Here is a 23,457-nt window from a genome sequence, read left to right as displayed (position 1 = left end):
CTAGGAGAAACGTTATTGATTGATGACTAGGAGAAACGTTTTTGATTGATGACTAGGAGAAACATTATTGATGATTGATGACTAGGAGAAACATTATTGATGATTGATGACTAGGAGAAACGTTATTGATTGATGACTAGGAGAAACGTTATTGATTGATGACTAGGAGAAACATTATTGATTGATGACTAGGAGAAACATTATTGATGATTGATGACTAGGAGAAACGTTATTGATGATTGATGACTAGGAGAAACGTTATTGATTGATGACTAGGAGAAACGTTATTGATGATTGATGACTAGGAGAAACATTATTGATGATTGATGACTAGGAGAAACATTATTGATGATTGATGACTAGGAGAAACGTTATTGATTGATGACTAGGAGAAACGTTATTGATGATTGATGACTAGGAGAAACGTTATTGATTGATGACTAGGAGAAACGTTATTAATGTTTGATGACTAGGAGAAACGTTATTGAGTGATGACTAGGAGAAACATTATTGATGATTGATGACTAGGAGAAACGTTATTGATTGATGACTAGGAAAAACGTTATTTATGATTGATGACTAGCAGAAACGTTATTGATTGATGACTAGGATAAACATTATTGATGATTGATGACTAGGAGAAACGTTATTGGTGATTGATGACTAGGAGAAACATTATTGATGATTGATGACTAGGAGACACGTTATTGATGACTAGGAGAAACGTTATTGATGATTGATGACTAGGAGAAACGTTATTGATGATTGATGACTAGGAGAAACGTTATTGATTGATGACTAGGAGAAACGTTATTGATTGATGACTAGGAGAAACGTTATTGATGATTGATGACTAGGAAAAACGTTATTGATGATTGATGACTAGGAGAAACGTTATTGATTGATGACTAGGAAAAACGTTATTGATGATTGATGACTAGGAGAAACGTTATTGATTGATGACTAGGAGAAATGTTATTGATTGATGACTAAGAGAAACGTTATTGGTTGATGACTAGGAGAAACGTGATTGATGATTGATGACTAGGAGAAACGTTATTGATGACTAGGAGAAATGTTATTGATGATTGATGACTAGGAGAAACGTTATTGATTGATGACTAGGAGAAACGTTATTGATTGATGACTAGGAGAAACATTATTGATTGATGACTAGGAGAAACGTTATTGATTGATGACTAGGAGAAACGTTATTGATGATTGATGACTAGGAGAAACGTTATTGATGATTGATGACTAGGAGAAACGTTATTGATTGATGACTAGGAGAAACGTTATTGATTGATGACTAGGAGAAACGTGATTGATGATTGATGACTAGGAGAAACGTTATTGATTGATGACTAGGAGAAACGTTATTGATTGATGACTAGGAGAAACGTTATTGATTGATGACTAGGAGAAGCGTTATTGATTGATGACTAGGAGAAACGTGATTGATGATTGATGACTAGGAGAAACGTTATTGATGATTGATGACTAGGAGAAACGTTATTGATTGATGACTAGGAGAAACATTATTGATTGATGACTAGGAGAAACGTTATTGATTGATGACTAGGAGAAACGTTATTGATGATTGATGACTAGGAGAAACGTTATTGATTGATGACTAGGAGAAACGTTATTGATTGATGACTAGGAGAAACGTTATTGATGATTGATGACTAGGAGAAACGTTATTGATGATTGATGACTAGGAGAAACGTTATTGATGAGTGATGACTAGGAAAAACGTTATTATTGATTGATGACTAGGAGAAATGTTATTGATTGATGACTAGGAAAAACGTTATTGATTGATGACTAGGAGAAACGTTATTGATGATTAATGACTAGGAGAAACGTTATTGATGATTGATGACTAGGATAAACATTATTGATGATTGATGACTAGGAGAAACGTTATTGATGATTGATGACTAGGAAAAACGTGATTGATGATTGATGACAAGGAAAAACGTTATTGATGATTGATGACTAGGAGAAACGTTATTGATGATTGATGACTAGGAGAAACGTTATTGATGATTGATGACTAGGAGAAACGTTATTGATGATTGATGACTAGGAAAAACGTTATTATTGATTGATGACTAGGAGAAACGTTATTGATTGATGACTAGGAAAAATGTTATTGATGATTGATGACTAGGAGAAATGTTATTGATTGATGACTAGGAAAAACGTTATTGATTGATGACTAGGAGAAACGTTATTGATGATTGATGACTAGGAGAAACATTATTGATTGATGACTAGGAGAAACGTTATTGATGATTGATGACTAGGAGAAACGTTATTGATGATTGATGACTAGGAGAAACGTTATTGATGATTGATGACTAGGAGAAACGTTATTGATTGATGACTAGGAGAAACGTTATTGATGATTGATGACTAGGAGAAACGTTATTGATGATTGATGACAAGGAAAACGTTATTGATGATTGATGACTAGGAAAAACGTTATTGATGATTGATGACTAGGAGAAACGTGATTGATGATTGATGACTAGGAGAAACGTGATTGATGATTGATGACTAGGAGAAACGTGATTGATGATTGATGACTAGGAGAAACGTTATTAATGATTGATGACTAGGAGAAACGTTATTAATGATGGATGACTAGGAGAAACGTTATTGATGATTGATGACTAGGAAAAACGTTATTGATGACTAGGAGAAACGTTATTGATGATTGATGACTAGGAGAAACGTTATTGATGATTGATGACTAGGAGAAACGGTATTGATGATTGATGACTAGGAGAAACGGTATTGATGATTGATGACTAGGAGAAACGGTATTGATGACAACAACTAGGAATATAGTAGTCCTAGAATAAATATTTTATTATTTTGTGCCTTATATCTTGTGGAAGTTGATGAATAACACCCGGGGACATGGCAAAAACACATCCACTGAAAAAAGAGTTTTAAAAAGCATAAACTCCCTTTCAAGATCCCTATATATTTTATTTAAGGTACCTTAAATTTAAATCCTTTTGGGATCTACATTTTACACTAAATAAGAAGTGATATTTCCTGGGAACAGAAAAGGCCCCGTATTGTAGGAATGACCCGACTGACTGAGGAGGGCTGGGTAACGCTCCCTGTACTGTACTGAGGAGGGCTGGGTAACGCTCCCTGTACTGTACTGAGGAGGGCTGGGTAACGCTCCCTGTACTGTACTGTGGAGGGCTGGGTAACGCTCAGTGTACTGTACTGAGGAGGGCTGGGTAACGATCCGTGTACTACTGACTGAGGAGGGCTGGGTAACGCTCCCTGTACTACTGACTGAGGAGGGCTGGGTAACGCTCCCTGTACTGTACTGTGGAGGGCTGGGTAACGCTCCCTGTACTGTACTGTGGAGGGCTGGGTAACGCTCCCTGTACTACTGACTGAGGAGGGCTGGGTAACGCTCCCTGTACTGTACTGTGGAGGGCTGAGTAACGCTCCCTGTACTACTGACTGAGGAGGGCTGGGTAACGCTCCCTGTACTGTACTGTGGAGGGCTGGGTAACGCTCCCTGTACTGTACTGTGGAGGGCTGAGTAACGCTCCCTGTACTACTGACTGAGGAGGGCTGGGTAACGCTCCCTGTACTGTACTGAGGAGGGCTGGGTAACGCTCCCTGTACTGTACTGTGGAGGGCTGAGTAACGCTCCCTGTACTACTGACTGAGGATGGCTGGGTAACGCTCACTGTACTACTGACTGAGGAGGGCTGGGTAACGCTCCCTGTACTGTACTGAGGAGGGCTGGGTAACGCTCCCTGTACTGTACTGAGGAGGGCTGGGTAACGCTCCCTGTACTGTACTGAGGAGGGCTGGGTAACGCTCCCTGTACTGTACTGAGGAGGGCTGGGTAACGCTCCCTGTACTGTACTGAGGAGGGCTGGGTAATGCTCCCTGTACTGTACTGAGGAGGGCTGGGTAACGCTCCCTGTACTCTACTGAGGAGGGCTGGGGAACGCTCCCTGTACTCTACTGAGGAGGGCTGGGTAACGCTCCCTGTACTCTACTGAGGAGGGCTGGGGAACGCTCCCTGTACTCTACTGAGGAGGGCTGGGTAACGCTCCCTGTACTCTACTGAGGAGGGCTGGGTAACGCTCCCTGTACTACTGACTGAGGAGGGTTGGGTAACGCTCCCTGTACTACTGACTGAGGAGGGTTGGGTAACGCTCCCTGTACTACTGACTGAGGAGGGCTGGGTAACGCTCCCTGTACTCTACTGAGGAGGGCTGGGTAACGCTCCCTGTACTACTGACTGAGGAGGGCTGGGTAACGCTCCCTGTACTCTACTGAGGAGGGCTGGGTAATGCTCCCTGTACTGTACTGAGGAGGGCTGGGTAACGCTCTCTGTACTTTACTGAGGAGGGCTGGGTAACGCTCCCTGTACTCTACTGAGGAGGGCTGGGGAACGCTCCCTGTACTCTACTGAGGAGGGCTGGGTAACGCTCCCTGTACTACTGACTGAGGAGGGCTGGGTAACGCTCCCTGTACTGTACTGTGGAGGGCTGGGTAACACTTAATGTACTACTGACTGAGGAGGGCTGGGTAACACTCCCTGTACTGTACTGAGGAGGGCTGGGTAACGCTCCCTGTACTGTACTGAGGAGGGCTGGGTAACACTCCCTGTACTCTACTGAGGAGGGATGGGTAACGCTCCCTGTACTACTGACTGAGGAGGGCTGGGTAACACTCCCTGTACTGTACTGAGGAGGGCTGGGTAACGCTCCCTCTACTACTGACTGAGGGGGGCTGGGTAACGCTCCCTGTACTCTACTGAGGAGGGCTGGGTAACGCTCCCTGTACTACTTTTTTTACATTATTTAAAAAATATTTTTTTTGCCCATTTTCTCCCCAATTTTCGTGGTATCCAATCGCTAGTAATTACTACCTTGTCTCATCGCTACAACTCCCGTACGGGCTCGGGAGAGACGAAGGTCGAAAGCCATGCGTCCTCCGAAGCACAACCCAACCAGCCGTACTGCTTCTTAACACAGCGCGCCTCCAACCCGGAAGCCAGCCGCACCAATGCGTCGGAGGAAACACCGTGTACCTGGCCCCCTTGGTTGGCGCGCACTGCGCCCGGCCCGCCACAGGAATCGCTGGAGCGCGATGAGACAAGGATATCCCTCCCGGCCAAACCCTCCCTACCCCGGACGACGCTATGCCAATTGTGCATCGCCCCACGGACCTCCCGGTCGCGGCCGGCTGCGACAGAGCCTGGGCGCGAACCCAGAGACTCTGGTGGCGCAGTTAGCACTGCGATGCAGTGCCCTAGACCACTGCGCCACCCGGGAGGCCCTCCCTGTACTACTGACTGAGGAGGGCTGGGTAACGCTCCCTGTACTCTACTGAGGAGGGCTGGGTAACGCTCCCTGTACTCTACTGAGGAGGGCTGGGTAACGCTCCCTGTACTGTACTGAGGAGGGCTGGGTAACGCTCCCTGTACTGCTGACTGAGGAGGGCTGGGTAACGCTCCCTGTACTGCTGACTGAGGAGGGCTGGGTAACGCTCCCTGTACTACTGACTGAGGAGGGCTGGGTAACGCTCCCTGTACTGCTGACTGAGGAGGGCTGGGTAACGCTCCCTGTACTGTACTGTGCTGTGGAGGGCTGGGTAACGCTCCCTGTACTACTGACTGAGGAGGGCTGGGTAACGCTCCCTGTACTACTGACTGAGGAGGGCTGGGTAACGCTCCCTGTACTACTGACTGAGGAGGGCTGGGTAACGCTCCCTGTACTACTGACTGAGGAGGGTTGGGTAACGCTCCCTGTACTCTACTGAGGAGGGCTGGGTAACGCTCCCTGTACTCTACTGAGGAGGGTTGGGTAACGCTCCCTGTACTACTGACTGAGGAGGGCTGGGTAACGCTCCCTGTACTCTACTGAGGAGGGCTGGGTAACGCTCCCTGTACTACTGACTGAGGAGGGCTGGGTAACGCTCCCTGTACTACTGACTGAGGAGGGTTGGGTAATGCTTCCTGTACTGTACTGTGGAGGGCTGGGTAACGCTCCCTGTACTCTACTGAGGAGGGCTGGGTAACGCTCCCTGTACTCTACTGAGGAGGGCTGGGTAACGCTCCCTGTACTACTGACTGAGGGCTGGGTAACGCTCCCTGTACTGTACTGTGCAGGGCTGGGTAACGCTCCCTGTACTACTGACTGAGGAGGGCTGGGTAACGCTCCCTGTACTGTACTGTGGAGAGCTGGGTAACGCTCCCTGTACTGTACTGAGGAGGGCTTGGTAACGCTCCCTGTACTACTGACTGCGGAGGGCTGGGTAACGCTCCTTGTACTACTGACTGAGGAGGGCTGGGTTAACACTTGATGTACTACTGACTGAGGAGGGCTGGGTAACGCTCCCTGTACTACTGACTGAGGAGGGTTGGGTAATACTTCCTGTACTGTACTGTGGAGGGCTGGGTAACGCTCCCTGTACTCTACTGAGGAGGGCTGGGTAACGCTCCCTGTACTCTACTGAGGAGGGCTGGGTAACGCTCCCTGTACTACTGACTGAGGAGGGCTGGGTAACGCTCCCTGTACTGTACTGTGCAGGGCTGGGTAACGCTCCCTGTACTACTGACTGAGGAGGGCTGGGTAACGCTCCCTGTACTCTACTGAGGAGGGCTGGGGAACGCTCCCTGTACTCTACTGAGGAGGGCTGGGTAACGCTCCCTGTACTACTGACTGAGGAGGGCTGGGTAACGCTCCCTGTACTGTACTGTGGAGGGCTGGGTAACACTTAATGTACTACTGACTGAGGAGGGCTGGGTAACACTCCCTGTACTGTACTGAGGAGGGCTGGGTAACGCTCCCTGTACTGTACTGAGGAGGGCTGGGAATCGCTCCCCTGTACTGTACTGAGGAGGTGCTGGGTAACGCTCCATGTATTACTGACTGAGGAGGGATGGGTAACGCTCCCTGTACTCTACTGACTGAGGAGGGATGGGTAACGCTCCATGTATTACTGACTGAGGAGGGCTGGGTAACGCTCCCTGTACTGTACTGAGGAGGGCTGGGAATCGCTCCCCTGTACTGTACTGAGGAGGTGCTGGGTAACGCTCCATGTATTACTGACTGAGGAGGGCTGGGTAACGCTCCCTGTACTGTACTGAGGAGGGCTGGGAATCGCTCCCCTGTACTGTACTGAGGAGGTGCTGGGTAACGCTCCATGTATTACTGACTGAGGAGGGCTGGGTAACGCTCCCTGTACTGTACTGAGGAGGGCTGGGAATCGCTCCCCTGTACTGTACTGAGGAGGTGCTGGGTAACGCTCCCTGTATTACTGACTGAGGAGGGATGGGTAACGCTCCCTGTACTCTACTGAGGAGGGCTGGGTAACGCTCCCTGTACTCTACTGAGGAGGGCTGGGTAACGCTCCCTGTACTACTGACTGAGGTGGGCTGGGTAACGCTCCCTGTACTCTACTGAGGAGGGCTGGGTAACGCTCCCTGTACTACTTTTTTTACATTATTTAAAAAACATTTTTTTAGCCCATTTTCTTCCCAATTTTCGTGGTATCCAATCGCTAGTAATTACTACCTTGTCTCATCGCTACAACTCCCGTACGGGCTCGGGAGAGACGAAGGTCGAAAGCCATACGTCCTCCGAAGCACAACCCAACCAGCCGTACTGCTTCTTAACACAGCGCGCCTCCAACCCGGAAGCCAGCCGCACCAATGCGTCGGAGGAAACACCGTGTACCTGGCCCCCTTGGTTGGCGCGCACTGCGCCCGGCCCGCCACAGGAATCGCTGGAGCGCGATGAGACAAGGATATCCCTACCGGCCAAACCCTCCCTACCCCGGACGACGCTATGCCAATTGTGCATCGCCCCACGGACCTCCCGGTCGCGGCCGGCTGCGACAGAGCCTGGGCGCGAACCCAGAGACTCTGGTGGCGCAGTTAGCACTGCGATGCAGTGCCCTAGACCACTGCGCCACCCGGGAGGCCCTCCCTGTACTACTGACTGAGGAGGGCTGGGTAACGCTCCCTGTACTCTACTGAGGAGGGCTGGGTAACGCTCCCTGTACTCTACTGAGGAGGGCTGGGTAACGCTCCCTGTACTGTACTGAGGAGGGCTGGGTAACGCTCCCTGTACTGCTGACTGAGGAGGGCTGGGTAACGCTCCCTGTACTACTGACTGAGGAGGGCTGGGTAACGCTCCCTGTACTGCTGACTGAGGAGGGCTGGGTAACGCTCCCTGTACTGTACTGTGCTGTGGAGGGCTGGGTAACGCTCCCTGTACTACTGACTGAGGAGGGCTGGGTAACGCTCCCTGTACTACTGACTGAGGAGGGCTGGGTAACGCTCCCTGTACTACTGACTGAGGAGGGCTGGGTAACGCTCCCTGTACTACTGACTGAGGAGGGCTGGGTAACGCTCCCTGTACTACTGACTGAGGAGGGATGGGTAACGCTCCCTGTACTACTGACTGAGGAGGGCTGGGTAACGCTCCCTGTACTACTGACTGAGGAGGGCTGGGTAACGCTCCCTGTACTACTGACTGAGGAGGGCTGGGTAACGCTCCCTGTACTACTGACTGAGGAGGGCTGGGTAACGCTCCCTGTACTACTGACTGAGGAGGGTTGGGTAACGCTCCCTGTACTACTGACTGAGGAGGGTTGGGTAACGCTCCCTGTACTCTACTGAGGAGGGCTGGGTAACGCTCCCTGTACTCTACTGAGGAGGGTTGGGTAACGCTCCCTGTACTACTGACTGAGGAGGGTTGGGTAACGCTCCCTGTACTACTGACTGAGGAGGGCTGGGTAACGCTCCCTGTACTACTGACTGAGGAGGGCTGGGTAACGCTCCCTGTACTCTACTGAGGAGGGCTGGGTAACGCTCCCTGTATTGTACTGAGGAGGGCTGGGTAACGCTCCCTGTACTACTGACTGAGGAGGGTTGGGTAATGCTTCCTGTACTGTACTGTGGAGGGCTGGGTAACGCTCCCTGTACTCTACTGAGGAGGGCGGGGTAACGCTCCCTGTACTCTACTGAGGAGGGCTGGGTAACGCTCCCTGTACTACTGACTGAGGAGGGCTGGGTAACGCTCCCTGTACTGTACTGTGCAGGGCTGGGTAACGCTCCCTGTACTACTGACTGAGGAGGGCTGGGTAACGCTCCCTGTACTGTACTGTGGAGGGCTGGGTAACGCTCCCTGTACTGTACTGAGGAGGGCTGGGTAACGCTCCCTGTACTCTACTGAGGAGGGCTGGGTAACGCTCCCTGTACTACTGACTGAGGAGGGCTGGGTAACGCTCCCTGTACTGTACTGTGCAGGGCTGGGTAACGCTCCCTGTACTACTGACTGAGGAGGGCTGGGTAACGCTCCCTGTACTGTACTGTGGAGGGCTGGGTAACACTTAATGTAATACTGACTGAGGAGGGCTGGGTAACACTCCCTGTACTGTACTGAGGAGGGCTGGGTAACGCTCCCTGTACTGTACTGAGGAGGGCTGGGAATCGCTCCCCTGTACTGTACTGAGGAGGTGCTGGGTAACGCTCCATGTACTACTGACTGAGGAGGGCTGGGTAACGCTCCCTGTACTCTACTGAGGAGGGCTGGGTAACGCTCCCTGTACTGTACTGAGGAGGGCTGGGTAACACTCCCTGTACTGTACTGAGGAGGGCTGGGTAACGCTCCCTGTACTACTGACTGAGGAGGGATGGGTAACACTCCCTGTACTGTACTGAGGAGGGCTGGGTAACGCTCCCTGTACTACTGACTGAGGAGGGATGGGTAACACTCCCTGTACTGTACTGAGGAGGGCTGGGTAACGCTCCCTGTACTACTGACTGAGGAGGGATGGGTAACACTCCCTGTACTACTGACTGAGGAGGGCTGGGTAACGCTCCATGTACTACTGACTGAGGAGGGATGGGTAACACTCCCTGTACTGTACTGAGGAGGGCTGGGTAACGCTCCCTGTACTACTGACTGAGGAGGGCTGGGTAACGCTCCATGTACTACTGACTGAGGAGGGATGGGTAACACTCCCTGTACTGTACTGAGGAGGGCTGGGTAACGCTCCCTGTACTACTGACTGAGGAGGGATGGGTAACACTCCCTGTACTGTACTGAGGAGGTGCTGGGTAACGCTCCCTGTACTACTGACTGAGGAGGGATGGGTAACGCTCCCTGTACTACTGACTGAGGAGGGCTGGGTAACGCTCCCTGTACTACTGACTGAGGAGGGCTGGGTAACGCTCCCTGTACTACTGACTGAGGAGGGCTGGGTAACGCTCCCTGTACTCTACTGAGGAGGGCTGGGTAACGCTCCCTGTACTGTACTGAGGAGGGCTGGGTAACACTCCCTGTACTGTACTGAGGAGGGCTGGGTAACGCTCCCTGTACTACTGACTGAGGAGGGCTGGGTAACGCTCCCTGTACTCTACTGAGGAGGGCTGGGTAACGCTCCCTGTACTACTGACTGAGGAGGGCTGGGTAACGCTCCCTGTACTCTACTGAGGAGGGCTGGGTAACGCTCCCTGTACTGTACTGAGGAGGGCTGGGTAACACTCCCTGTACTGTACTGAGGAGGGCTGGGTAACACTCCCTGTACTGTACTGAGGAGGGATGGGTAACGCTCCCTGTACTCTACTGAGGAGGGCTGGGTAACGCTCCCTGTACTACTGACTGAGGAGGGCTGGGTAACGCTCCCTGTACTCTACTGAGGAGGGCTGGGTAACGCTCCCTGTACTGTACTGTGGAGGGCTGGGTAACGCTCCCTGTACTGTACTGTGGGGGGCTGGGTAACGCTCCCTGTACTACTGACTGTGGAGGGCTGGGTAACGCTCCCTGTACTACTGACTGAGGAGGGCTGGGTAACGCTCCCTGTACTGTACTGTGGATGGCTGGGTAACGCTCCCTGTACTACTGAATGAGGAGGGTTGGGTAACACTTAATGTACTACTGACTGAGGAGGGCTGGGTAACGCTCCCTGTACTGTACTGTGGAGGGCTGGGTAACTCTCCATGTATTACTGACTGAGGAGGGCTGGGTAACGCTCCATGTACTACTGACTGAGGAGGGATGGGTAACACTCCCTGTACTGTACTGAGGAGGGCTGGGTAACGCTCCCTGTACTACTGACTGAGGAGGGATGGGTAACACTCCCTGTACTGTACTGAGGAGGTGCTGGGTAACGCTCCCTGTACTACTGACTGAGGAGGGATGGGTAACGCTCCCTGTACTACTGACTGAGGAGGGCTGGGTAACGCTCCCTGTACTACTGACTGAGGAGGGCTGGGTAACGCTCCCTGTACTACTGACTGAGGAGGGCTGGGTAACGCTCCCTGTACTCTACTGAGGAGGGCTGGGTAACGCTCCCTGTACTGTACTGAGGAGGGCTGGGTAACACTCCCTGTACTGTACTGAGGAGGGCTGGGTAACGCTCCCTGTACTACTGACTGAGGAGGGCTGGGTAACGCTCCCTGTACTCTACTGAGGAGGGCTGGGTAACGCTCCCTGTACTACTGACTGAGGAGGGCTGGGTAACGCTCCCTGTACTCTACTGAGGAGGGCTGGGTAACGCTCCCTGTACTGTACTGAGGAGGGCTGGGTAACACTCCCTGTACTGTACTGAGGAGGGCTGGGTAACACTCCCTGTACTGTACTGAGGAGGGATGGGTAACGCTCCCTGTACTCTACTGAGGAGGGCTGGGTAACGCTCCCTGTACTACTGACTGAGGAGGGCTGGGTAACGCTCCCTGTACTCTACTGAGGAGGGCTGGGTAACGCTCCCTGTACTGTACTGTGGAGGGCTGGGTAACGCTCCCTGTACTGTACTGAGGAGGGCTGTGTAACGCTCCCTGTACTGTACTGTGGAGGGCCGGGTAACGCTCCCTGTACTACTGACTGAGGAGGGCTGGGTAACGCTCCCTGTATTGTACTGAGGAGGGCTGGGTAACGCTCCCTGTACTATAATGAGGAGGGCTGGGTAACGCTCCCTGTACTACTGACTGAGGAGGGCTGGGTAACGCTCCCTGTACTGTACTGTGGAGGGCTGGGTAACGCTTCCTGTACTGTACTGTGGAGGGATGGGTAACGCTTCCTGTACTGTACTGTGGAGGGCTGGGTAACGCTTCCTGTACTGTACTGTGGAGGGATGGGTAACGCTTCCTGTACTGTACTGTGGAGGGCTGGGTTGCGCTTCCTGTACTGTACTGTGGAGGGCTGGGTAACGCTTCCTGTACTGTACTGTGGAGGGATGGGTAACGCTTCCTGTACTGTACTGTGGAGGGCTGGGTTGCGCTTCCTGCTCCCTGGTCTGTAGTGAAGCAGCCTACAGGGCTAAGCCATCACCATCATCATTCTGGGGGGGAGAGAGTCATTGGCGTCCCACTCTGGGATCAACACAGACCCAGCATCTCCTCCACATCCTCGTAAAAAAAAACATGCTCTGTGATTTTCACACCTTTTTTACAGTCTGTGAAGAACGAACAAGATAGCGATCCTGGGGCGATTTGTGTCTGAATGGAAGAGATTTCCCTCGTCCTAAAGTCACAGCGTTTTGCTCAATAGGCCATCCGGCTCATCAATAGAGGTGACATCATGCAACCTCCTGCCATCATGACACCTCCAGGACAGCAGCAGTCCTTCATATCAGTCATCTGGGCTGGTACTACTTGACCAGCGGCGAGACTTTCTGAGTGGGTTGAGACTGACGACCTCCCACCCGGGGAATGGAAGCTCCAGATACAGATCTAGGATCCGCTTCCCTTCCTCCAACTCTAACCTTAACCATTAGTGGGGAAATTCTAAACTGACCCAAGATCATTGTCTAGGGGCAATTTCATCCTACACTGGAATGGAAGACGTAAACCCATCCCCTTTGTAGCCTACCTCCAGAGCGACGTGATTGTGAGCTTGAAGCTGGAATCATTCATGGTGGAACTACCAATTCCGTTTGACATATTGCAACAGCGACGAAGCTACTGCAAACAACAAACACTCTTCCCCCCCCCCCCCCCTCGGACGTCATTGCACTTGCCATAGAAAAGCAGAATATGTAGGCCTACTGCAAGAAACAAATACATTGTAAGGGCTGTCTCTCTCCTCATCCTCGGACGAGGAGAGGAGAGAAGGATCATCAGACCAAAATGCAGCATTTGGGAAATAAGCCATCTTTTATTTAAACCGACGGCAACACGAAACAAAACACTTTCAAATATACAAAACAAGAAAACGACGTTGACGAAACCTGAACATAAACTTACATAACTAAACGTAAACTCACGGACAGGAAACAGACGACATCAAAATAAACGAACAGCCAAACAGTCCCGTATGGTACATACTTTCGACGACACAGGAGACAATCACCCACAAACAAACAGTGAGAACACCCTACCTAAATATGACTCTTAATTAGAGGAGAACGCAAAACACCTGCCTCTAATTAAGAGCCATACCAGGCAACCAAAACCAACATAGAAACAGATAACATAGACTGCCCACCCAAAACACATGCCCTGACCATAAAACATACAAAAACAACATAAAACAGGTCAGGACCGTTACATACATCCGCGATGCGTGGTGCTCCTCACCTCCGTTTCGTCATCAAAAACGATAACGACGGCGGTGGGGCGGACTGTGGCGCTGCACGTTTTCCTGTCAGGGACGGGTTTGCTTGTAATGTTTGTGAGTATCAGTAGTTGACTGCCTGAGTCTCCCTCCACCCACCCAGGCGGCTGTGACTGTCAGATGGTTCTGGGGATGATGGTAGCAGGAGTTTGGGTCCACATCCCAAATGGGACCCTATTCCCTATATTGTGCGCTACTTTTGACCCTGTTCAAAAGTAGCGCTCTTTTAAAGGAAATAGAGTGGCATATGGGACTATGCCACTTCATCTGCCATGGCTCAATGGAGCATACCTCTCCTCGCTTCCTCTTTTAATTGCCTGCGTCTCGTTGGCATGCCGATCGCCCTCCCCTTATTCTATAAGCTCATTTAACATCCCCTCGAATGGAAAGATCCAGCGAGCGAACGGCAGCTGCAGGGTCATGGCAATAATGACCCGCTAAGATATTTAATTTGAAAGCACAGGGGTGGGAACCCTGCTTTAAGGTCCAGCGCTCACGCAATTCTTCTCTTTGACTCATTAGAAATTACCACTATGTCCTTTTCGCTAAAGATCATTTTCTTATGTAGTTGAAGCTGGCTGGGTCCAGGTAGCTGTTAGATCAACCTTTTTCAGTGTGTTTTAGTTTAGTTCTTCTGTGCTTTGAGAGGTCTTCCCTTAAAATCATGTTGAAGTGGCTGAGGTTTGCAATAGGAGAGCTACTCAGGGCCCAGTGTTATGACCGCTCTCATTGACGAGAAGAATGAATCACAATTCCTCTCCCAGACAGAGAGTTCGTCCCAAATGGCACCCTTTTCCCTACATAGTGCACTACTTTTGACCAGTCTAGTGAGGTCCGGGTCCAAGGTAGTTGTCTGTATAGGGGATAGGGTGCCATTTGAGATTTACAGCAGAGTTTGAGCTGCCCGCCTGCTTCCACGGATCCAGGACCAGGCACGACTGACCCCGCCATCCATCACACTCCCCGCCTATAGATCCATTTGGCTCTGCTTTCCCAGCAGGCTCTGGTCAAAAGTCGTGCATTACACAGGGAATAGGCTTCCATTTGGGACTCAGCCTCAGTGTTTGTCTGAGGACCATGATGTGTTTTTAAAATGGACTTTCTCTCCGGCCGACCTCATTATTCCTGGGAGACAACTGCTGCTCTATCGCTGAGAAATATGTGTACGCTCAACATGCAGTAAGTCAGAGCGGTCAGATGTGTGTGTGTGTACTGTGTATCTGCATCCATCTGTGTGTGCGTCCGTCCATGCCTGTGCGTCCAGGTGTGTGTGTGTACGCAGGTCATGCTTGCCTGCTTCCGTCGGTATGTTTTATCCCCGGCGGCGCATTGGCATTTTTGCCGCGAGATCAATATGTTTTCTATTTACTGTACCAGCGCTACAGCCTCAGAGCCTCAGCCAGGATGAATTGCCAAACCTGACCTTTTCCGTTTATTTAGTGTTTAGTGTGTTTCTCAAGCACCGACGAGGATGAAAAATAACCGTCGCAAACCTCAGGGAAAAGGATGATCCTACTCATACTCTGTCTGTCGTGGCAGGAAAGATCACCTTCATAACTAGAGAGGCTAGAGTGGAAATAATTTCATTTATTTACTTATGTGTATGGAGGCATATTCTGCACTGCCATAACAATTCTCTCTGTTTCTTTCTGTGTTTCGTCCGGTCCATTATTGCATCCGCACTTAAGAGGGGCCATTCCATTTCTGACAGGTCCCAAATGGCACCCTATCCTCTTACATAGTGCACTACTTTTGACCAGAGTCCTATGGGCCCTATAGGGAATAGGGTGCCATTTTAGACACACACTAATCTAAAGTACAATTGAATAGGCCCTACATACTCAACTGGCGGATCGCCGACCAGATCCGGAACCAGAACGGGGTCAGTCCTCTCTAATTCCTCCTCCTCTCTGTTTTTGTCTTTCAGCTCGTCTGAGAAGTCTCTCCCCTGGAGATCTGCAGGTAAGGACTGCTCATCTTTCCTTACCTACACCATGCCACTGTTCCAAATGGCGCACTATTCCCTTTATAGTGCTCTACTTTTAACCAAAGCTCTATGGGACAAAAGTAGTGCACTTGTGAATCAGGTGCCCTTTGGGTGCATCCCATGTCACCAATCACCATATGTAGACACACTTATTCTTTTTAAACATTAAAAAGCATACCATTATCCCATGCCATGGATAATGTACGGCTGCTGACTGAATTGATAACAGTCTCCTCTGGCACATTTCAAATTGGATACTTATCTCGCGTTAATCCCACCCTCTCAAACCGGAATACCTTCCCACTTTTCCTCCTCTCCAACTCCCTGAGATGACTCAAAAAAAAAAATAAAGAAATAGATGTTTTTATTGTCACATACTTAACGGATCCCCAGACACTTTGCCGCCGCTGCTGGATTTGATGAAGTGCATTTTACTCATGTCTTTCATGGCTTATTAGCTGTATAATGGAACTAAGTGAATCGGCGCGGTCGTCATTCATCTTTTATTGCGGATCTTGTCAGAGGGACCCTATGGGGTTATGATTGTACATATGCACTGGGAATGTTTATATAGCTTGTCGCGGTATGGTTTCACATTTTTCACTCGCTCCAGTTGGTTTGTTGCTGAAAAGAATTACTAGCAGAGGGATACAGTAACAACAAGCACATGGGTTTCAAATGGCACCCTATTCTCTAGAATAGAATGCATAAGGTTCTGGTCAAAAGTAGTGCCCTATATAGGGAATAGGGTGCCATTTGGGGACGCATACTATTTGGATGAGTATTGATTTCATTATTGTAGTTGATAAATCGTCGTTAGCCACGGTAATGTGTTTTTTTAATCCAAATGTGAAGCAGAAATGATAGCTGACGTTTATTGATATTAAGTGAGAGACAGGCTGTGTGGCTGAGGAGAGAGAACTGTTGTTTGCTCAGCGTTTTAATCAACTGTCTAGCCATAATGGTGTGAGTTAATACACAGGGTATTATTTTGTCTTCCTTAGATTGGAACTCCTCCACCCTGCATTATGTTAAGTTGGAGGCCTGCGTCCCAAATGGCGCCCTACTCCCATTATAGTGCACCACTTTTGGCTAGAGCCCTACGGGGCCTCTCTGGGCCCTGGTCAAAAGTGGTGCACTGTATAGGGAATTTGGTGCCGTTTGGGACGCAGACGCAAAGTGTTATGGGTGAGAGAGTGTGATTGCAGTGGAATGAGCTGCAGTGTGCTGCTGTAGAGGATAATGACTATGTCTGGCTGGGCTGCTTATTACCCTCCCGGGCTCACGTCCCATTCGCCAGTCGCCAGGCTGTCAATTAAAGTAGGAAGTGTTGCTGTGGAGATAGGCTTTCGTTCACCTCGAGCACTGGGGCGGCACAGTCACGGGTTGTGTCCCGAATGTCACCCTACTTCCCTATATACTGTACTGCTTTTAACCAGAGCCCTTTGTGACGGATGCACACTTTAATCCCATGATTCAGGAGGATGGACGGAGGGATGTAACACTCTTTCATTGAGTACAGTCTCATTTCTCAAACAGGTTCTGTGCTCAGTGAAGATGCCCTGAGGGCAGAAATTACAAATAAAACGGCAGAAAGGTTTACTGTCTAAAAAGTTCCTCCTAATATGCTGTGTGAAGCAGGAAGGGGAGTGTGAAGCACAGGACACAGACTGGTTGAATCAATGCTGTTTCCACGGCGGTGTAACCCACATTGAACCGAAGGTGGAATAGACCTTGCCCACTGGGTTGTTTTTGTGGGGAATACAGCTGCTGTTTGGGCAGAAGCGACACCCCTATCCGATCAGTTCCCGTTGTTGTTCTGTGAATTCTGCTTTTAACAATTTCGTTTTATCCTCCTCTTTTATGATGTGTTCCGCCATGGAATTCAGTCACACGGCGAACGTGGCCTTTTGAAAGATTTAAGTGTCCGCCTCGCAGCGTACAGTGAAATAGAGGTAATTTCACATCCGCCACAATAATTGCAGCAGCAGAATTTATTGAGGTACCGTAGTTGCAGCCAATCCGTACCCCTAGAGGCGGCGGCGGCGAGCAGAGACGGTGGACCCCTAGCAAAGAAACGGGTGGCTGAGACACAAGTGGGAGCACAAGCCGTCAGGCCGCCAAACAAGCTAGGCGTCGGTGTTAACAGATCTGTGCAAACAGCTGCTCCAGAGAGGAACAACAGAGGTCTGGTTCTCCGTGAAATTCAGCCTCCCTCCTCATCCATACATGTATGCCAGCCAACAAGGCCCCTCCCTCCAGATCTGACTCTCTAGCTCACTGCCAATGCGTGCATCCCAATGTTCCAGCTGTTGCAGCGGAGCTCATTCACACCTGTCGCGCTTAACTCGATTTTGATTGCGGAGCAACATTGGGCAGCAGCCTATGAGAGACATTACTGGTGTAATTCTTCCTCCTCCTCGCCTCACTGGCTGTTTTCATGTGTGTGTACCAAATCGCACCCTATTCCCTATATATCCCTATGGGGCCCTGGTGAAAAGTAGTGCACTGCATAGGGAATAGGGTACCGTTTGGGACGGAACCCGGGGAAACTTTATAGTTTGGAAACCGTTTTCGAGGGAGGATTTTCATCAGTGTCCGTCCTGGCACCGCAAAATAGGAGCACAACAAATGTCTTAGTATGATAACAAAATGGAACAATTTTGGAATTTACACGAGTGTGAAAGGAATGTGGTGGAATTGATGTTATTGCCCTGAAGCGAAATGCTTTAACTTTTATTTAACCTCTCTTGCAACTGGACTGCCTTCTGCTCCTCCATATGTATACCGCTATATATATGCCATTTAGCAGACTTTTTAAAAATCCAAAGTGACTTAACATAGTGTGTACACTACATTTTCCTATTGGTACATATACCTATGGGTGGGCCCCAGTGGGGATTGAAGCCACAATTCTTACGTTGCCATGCTCTACCTACTGGACCACACAGGCAACACTGACTTCGATCTCCCTTTCCCAGATGCCTCGACCTCGGGGGAGTCCAAGTCTCGGGTGACGGACAGCTCTCAGTCGCCCACCTACCGCCTCAGAACAGAGCAGGAGCAGGTGGTCCTCTACTCCCCAGAGCAGACCTCGCTCCATGAAAGTGAGGGTCTGTTACTAATGCAGCCTCGTGTTCCACTGTGGTGCTGCTCTCTCTCTCTCTCTCTTTTTCTTGCACTTTTTCTCTTCCCCTCCTCTCTTCTTTTTCTTCTCCTGTCTTTCTCTCTTTTTCTTTTGCTCTCTCTCTCGTTCTCTGTCTCCCTCGTTCCCTCTCTGTATAGTTTGAAGGAGTCAGTGTATTCTACAGTGTGGAGGGTAGGGAGGTGAGCCATTGTGTGAGGTCATTAGCACTGTGTGGACTAGCTAAAGGTCATGTAGTGCTTTAAGGACACTCACACTGTCTCTCTCCGCTCTCCCTCTCTCTCCCCTCCCGCTCTATGTTTCTCTCTCTCATTCTGTCCCTCTCTCCCTCCTTTCCTCTCTCCTTCTCTCTCTCAGGGTCTACAGGGAACTCCCGCAGCTCCACCCAGATGAACTCGTACTCAGACAGTGGCTACCAGGATGCCAGCAGCTACTACAGCGGCCAGAACCAGAATAATCTGGCCAAGGCCGAGCTGAGAATGCAGCACTCGTACCCGGGCACAGGTGGCACCTCCACCCTCCTGAGGAATGCCAGGGCTGAGGGCCAAGCCCAGGTCCAGGTACGGACACGGAGCAGAGGGCACACCGTCTGTGGCAGCCACGACCATAGAGTTGGATAGAGGGTCGCATGCTATCACAGAAGCGGAAATGGCGGCGATAGGAGATGAGCTCTCTAGTACATCTCTATGGTCGTGACTCAGACACTGACTGCTGTTGAGCACACAGATGCTACTGCCGGCTTCACACAGTCACAGGGAGATGAGGGGGAAGTTAGAGAAAACAGAGATAAATAGAACCTAGAATACTCCCAAAAGACATAGATATAGATATATATAGACATAGATATTTGTTGAATGTCTAATGGAGATCACCATAAAAAGATTTTAAGGCTCTATTAAATGTGAAGTTAAAACGTGTGTTGGTTGCTCAGTACTTTCTCCTTGTCTGTCCTGGCAGGCTCCGTTGTTAACCGCTGCAGCGCCGGGTCGAGCCATGAGGAGGGTGAGCTCGGTGCCCTCCAGGACCCAGTCCCCGGCCTACGGCAGCAGTGTGTCCCCCTCTCGCGGCTCCCTGAGGGCCACCATGGGTAGCAACTACGGTTCCCCCATCGTGACGGAGCCCAAGCCCCTGTCCAGTATCTTCTCCACCACCCTGCCCTCAGCCCAGCGCGCCGGCTCCCCTTTCAACACCCAGAAGAGCTCCCCCGCCGCCCTGCGCCGCATGGGCAGCGCCAACTCCCGCTCGGGCAGCGCCAGCCGCGCCACCTCGCCCTACCTGGGGTCGGCATCAGGGCGCATGGGGTCCCCCTTAACGATGGTGGACGGCCCCCTCACCCAGCAGCCGGTGGGGTCGTCGGCGTCTCCGGTGCGCTCCAGCATGACGGCCCAGCCCCAGCACTATGGCTCCACCCTGCCTCGCTCGTTGATCCACCACGACTCAGACCCCTACGGAGCCCAGAGCTATGACGTCTACGAGAGGATGATCCCACGGCCTGACAACCTCACAGGTCCGTTCTTATGCCTTCCCCTTTGTACACAAATACCCAGAAGGCTATATAGATTGGGTGTGCTCACTCTCTCCAAGTGTCTACTCTCCCTACAGATAATACATGCACAGGGCAGGATACAATGGATGCGTCCCAAATTGTACCCTATTGCCTATATTGTGCACTACTTTTGAAACAGGGCGCTGGTCAAAAATAGTGCACTATATGCACTGAGTGAACAAAACATTAGGAACACCTTCTCTTTCCATGACATAGACTGACCAGATGAATCCAGGTGAAAGCTATGATCCCTTATTGATGTCACTTGTTAAATCCACTTCAATCAGTGTAGTTGAAGGGGAGGAGACAGGTTAAAGAAAGATTTTTAAGCCTTGAGACAATTGAGACATGGATTGTGTATGTCTGCCATTCAGAGGGTGAATGGGCAAGACAAAATATTTGAGTGCCTTTGAAAGGGGTATGGTAGTAGGTGCCAGGCGCACCAGTTTGTGTCAAGATCTGCAACGCTGCTGGGTTTTTCACACTCAGCGGCTTCTCGTGTGCATCAAGCACAGGAGGTTGGTGGCACCTTAATTGGGGAGGACAGGCTCGTGGTAATGGCTGGGGAGGATGGGCTCGTGGTAATGGCTGGGGAGGATGGGCTCGTGGTAATGGCTGGGGAGGATGGGCTCGTGGTAATGGCTGGGGAGGATGGGCTCGTGGTAATGGCTGGGGAGGACAGGCTCGTGGTAATGGCTGGGGAGGACAGGCTCGTGGTAATGGCTGGGGAGGACGGGCTCGTGGTAATGGCTGGGGAGGATGGGCTCGTGGTAATGGCTGGGGAGGATGGGCTCGTGGTAATGGCTGGGGAGGACAGGCTCGTGGTAATGGCTGGGGAGGACAGGCTCGTGGTAATGGCTGGGGAGGATGGGCTCGTGGTAATGGCTGGGGAGGATGGGCTCGTGGTAATGGCTGGGGAGGACGGGCTCGTGGTAATGGCTGGGGAGGATGGGCTCGTGGTAATGGCTGGGGAGGATGGGCTCGTGGTAATGGCTGGGGAGGATGGGCTCGTGGTAATGGCTGGGGAGGATGGGCTCGTGGTAATGGCTGGGGAGGATGGGCTCGTGGTAATGGCTGGGGAGGATGGGCTCGTGGTAATGGCTGGGGAGGACGGGCTCGTGGTAATGGCTGGGGAGGACAGGCTCGTGGTAATGGCTGGGGAGGACAGGCTCGTGGTAATGGCTGGGGAGGACGGGCTCGTGGTAATGGCTGGGGAGGATGGGCTCGTGGTAATGGCTGGGGAGGATGGGCTCGTGGTAATGGCTGGGGAGGACGGGCTCGTGGTAATGGCTGGGGAGGACAGGCTCGTGGTAATGGCTGGGGAGGACGGGCTCGTGGTAATGGCTGGGGAGGACGGGCTCGTGGTAATGGCTGGGGAGGACAGGCTCGTGGTAATGGCTGGGGAGGACAGGCTCGTGGTAATGGCTGGGGAGGACAGGCTCGTGGTAATGGCTGGGGAGGACAGGCTCGTGGTAATGGCTGGGGAGGGAATGGGTGGAATGGTAACAACATCAAACACATGGTTTCCGTTCGCTCCGTTCCAGCCATTATTATGAGCCGTCCTCCTTTCAGGAGCCTCCACTGGTATCAAGAATGGTCCACCACCCAAAGGACTTCCAACCAACTTGACACAACTGTGGGAACCATTGGAGTCAACACGCTTTTGACACCTTGCAGAGTCCGTGCCCTGGTGAATTGAGGCCGTTCTGACAATAAGTATGTTAACGTCCTCTCCACTCCAGTCTGTGGCGCTGCTGTCAATGCTTTTCCATTGGCATGCTGCAGCACACAGTGAGACACCGCACACAGCCCGGGGAGCCATTGTCTCCGTCCCAAATAGCACCCTATTCCTTACATAGTGCACTACTTTTGACCAGCTCACTATGGACCCTGGTCAACCTCTGGTCCAAAGTGGCGCACTATATGGGGGATAAGGTACCATTCGGGACGCGGGCCATGTCAGTCTGTGGAATGGGCCAAGGCCCCTCTCTCTCTCATGTAGACTGCGTCATAAACCACAGGCCACTGTTTGAAGGGAAACGCCAGAGGGTTTGGCACGATCCATCCATCCACTCGCACAGTTGGATATACTGCCATTGCACTAGAAGGAATGCAAATAGTCTTCCATCCATTGCGGAAAAACTCCTAGAGCTAGAGGTACTAGAAAATAGACTGGGGTTTCTAGAAATAACGTCTTGACATACCAAAGACAAAGCTGTTGTTTCGACTTTGTTGTTTTGTGTACGTTATCCGATTTTATCCCAATTGCATAAATAAGATAGGTGTGTTAAAGTCAAGTTCAATTTTGTTTCTCCTGTCAAGTTCATTTAAAATGAAGAAGGGTGCCAGCATGCCTGCCTGCCCTCCCCCTGAGATGAATCAGTGTGTTCTGGTTGACAGCTCCACTAAGTAATTCATATGTTGTGTGTTGATTGATAGATCTGTTGTAATTTCTCGTCGCGGTTGTCAGCCATAGGAGTCTGACTTGACATTTCAAACCCCCGTAAATACTAGCTGCTTGACAGGGAGTCTTTAGAAAGAATGCTGCAAGAATTCTAGAATGATTGTCCTCTGTTGCTGCCGAGGCTTTTACTTCTTCCACTGCATCAGAAATGAGCTGGAGACGCGAGGGTTGTGTGGTGCGTGTTATCAGACATTTTCTTTAGAGTTTTTGCTCCTCTTTGGAAGAAAATATCCCTGTGGTGCAAAACAGTTGAAATGAAATTATGTTCTATAATTTTCTCACACTAGGGGATTCTCTTCCTGGTACAAAGCAGTATGGGAAACAAGGCCCAGCAACTTCAGAAAGTGTAATAAGAGGCGGCCTACGGCCCAAATGGCACCCTATTCCCTACATAGTCCATTACTTCTGACCAGAGCCCTACGGGCCCTGATTGAAAGTTGTGCACTATATAGGGAATAGGGTGCCATTAAGGATACACCACTCCAGAATAATTTCTGATATTTTGAGGCGTTCTTGTATGAAACATAGCGGTTTAATGCAGGGTTCTCCGACCCTGTTTCTTGAAAGCTACCATTCTGTAAAATTTCACTTCAACCCTAATCTAGCACATAAACTGAACCAGATTAGTTACAACTGGGGTTGGAGTGAAAACCCACAGGAGGACAGCGCTCCAGGAACAGGGTTGGAGAC

The 23,457-nt window shown here is 50.5% G+C and overlaps 1 protein-coding gene across 4 annotated transcripts in view; it reads left to right on the top strand.

Annotated features, from left to right (window-relative positions):
- Positions 1-23,457, top strand: part of LOC129816331 (plakophilin-4-like) — a 144,909-nt gene that overhangs the window by 66,983 nt on the left and 54,469 nt on the right. For all 4 annotated transcript variants that reach the window (XM_055870696.1, XM_055870697.1, XM_055870695.1 and 1 more), the window contains 4 exons: positions 15,553-15,587; positions 18,594-18,719; positions 19,115-19,317; positions 19,715-20,264. In XM_055870696.1, coding sequence (XP_055726671.1) covers positions 15,553-15,587; positions 18,594-18,719; positions 19,115-19,317; positions 19,715-20,264 — 914 coding nt within the window. The remainder of the gene's footprint in view (positions 1-15,552; positions 15,588-18,593; positions 18,720-19,114; positions 19,318-19,714; positions 20,265-23,457) is intronic.

The sequence above is a fragment of the Salvelinus fontinalis genome, chromosome 19, assembly GCF_029448725.1.
Source record: "Salvelinus fontinalis isolate EN_2023a chromosome 19, ASM2944872v1, whole genome shotgun sequence".
Lineage (NCBI taxonomy): Eukaryota > Metazoa > Chordata > Actinopteri > Salmoniformes > Salmonidae > Salvelinus > Salvelinus fontinalis.
The sequence above is the reverse complement of the archived record's forward strand: the minus strand, read 5'-3'. Positions and strand labels throughout refer to the sequence as shown.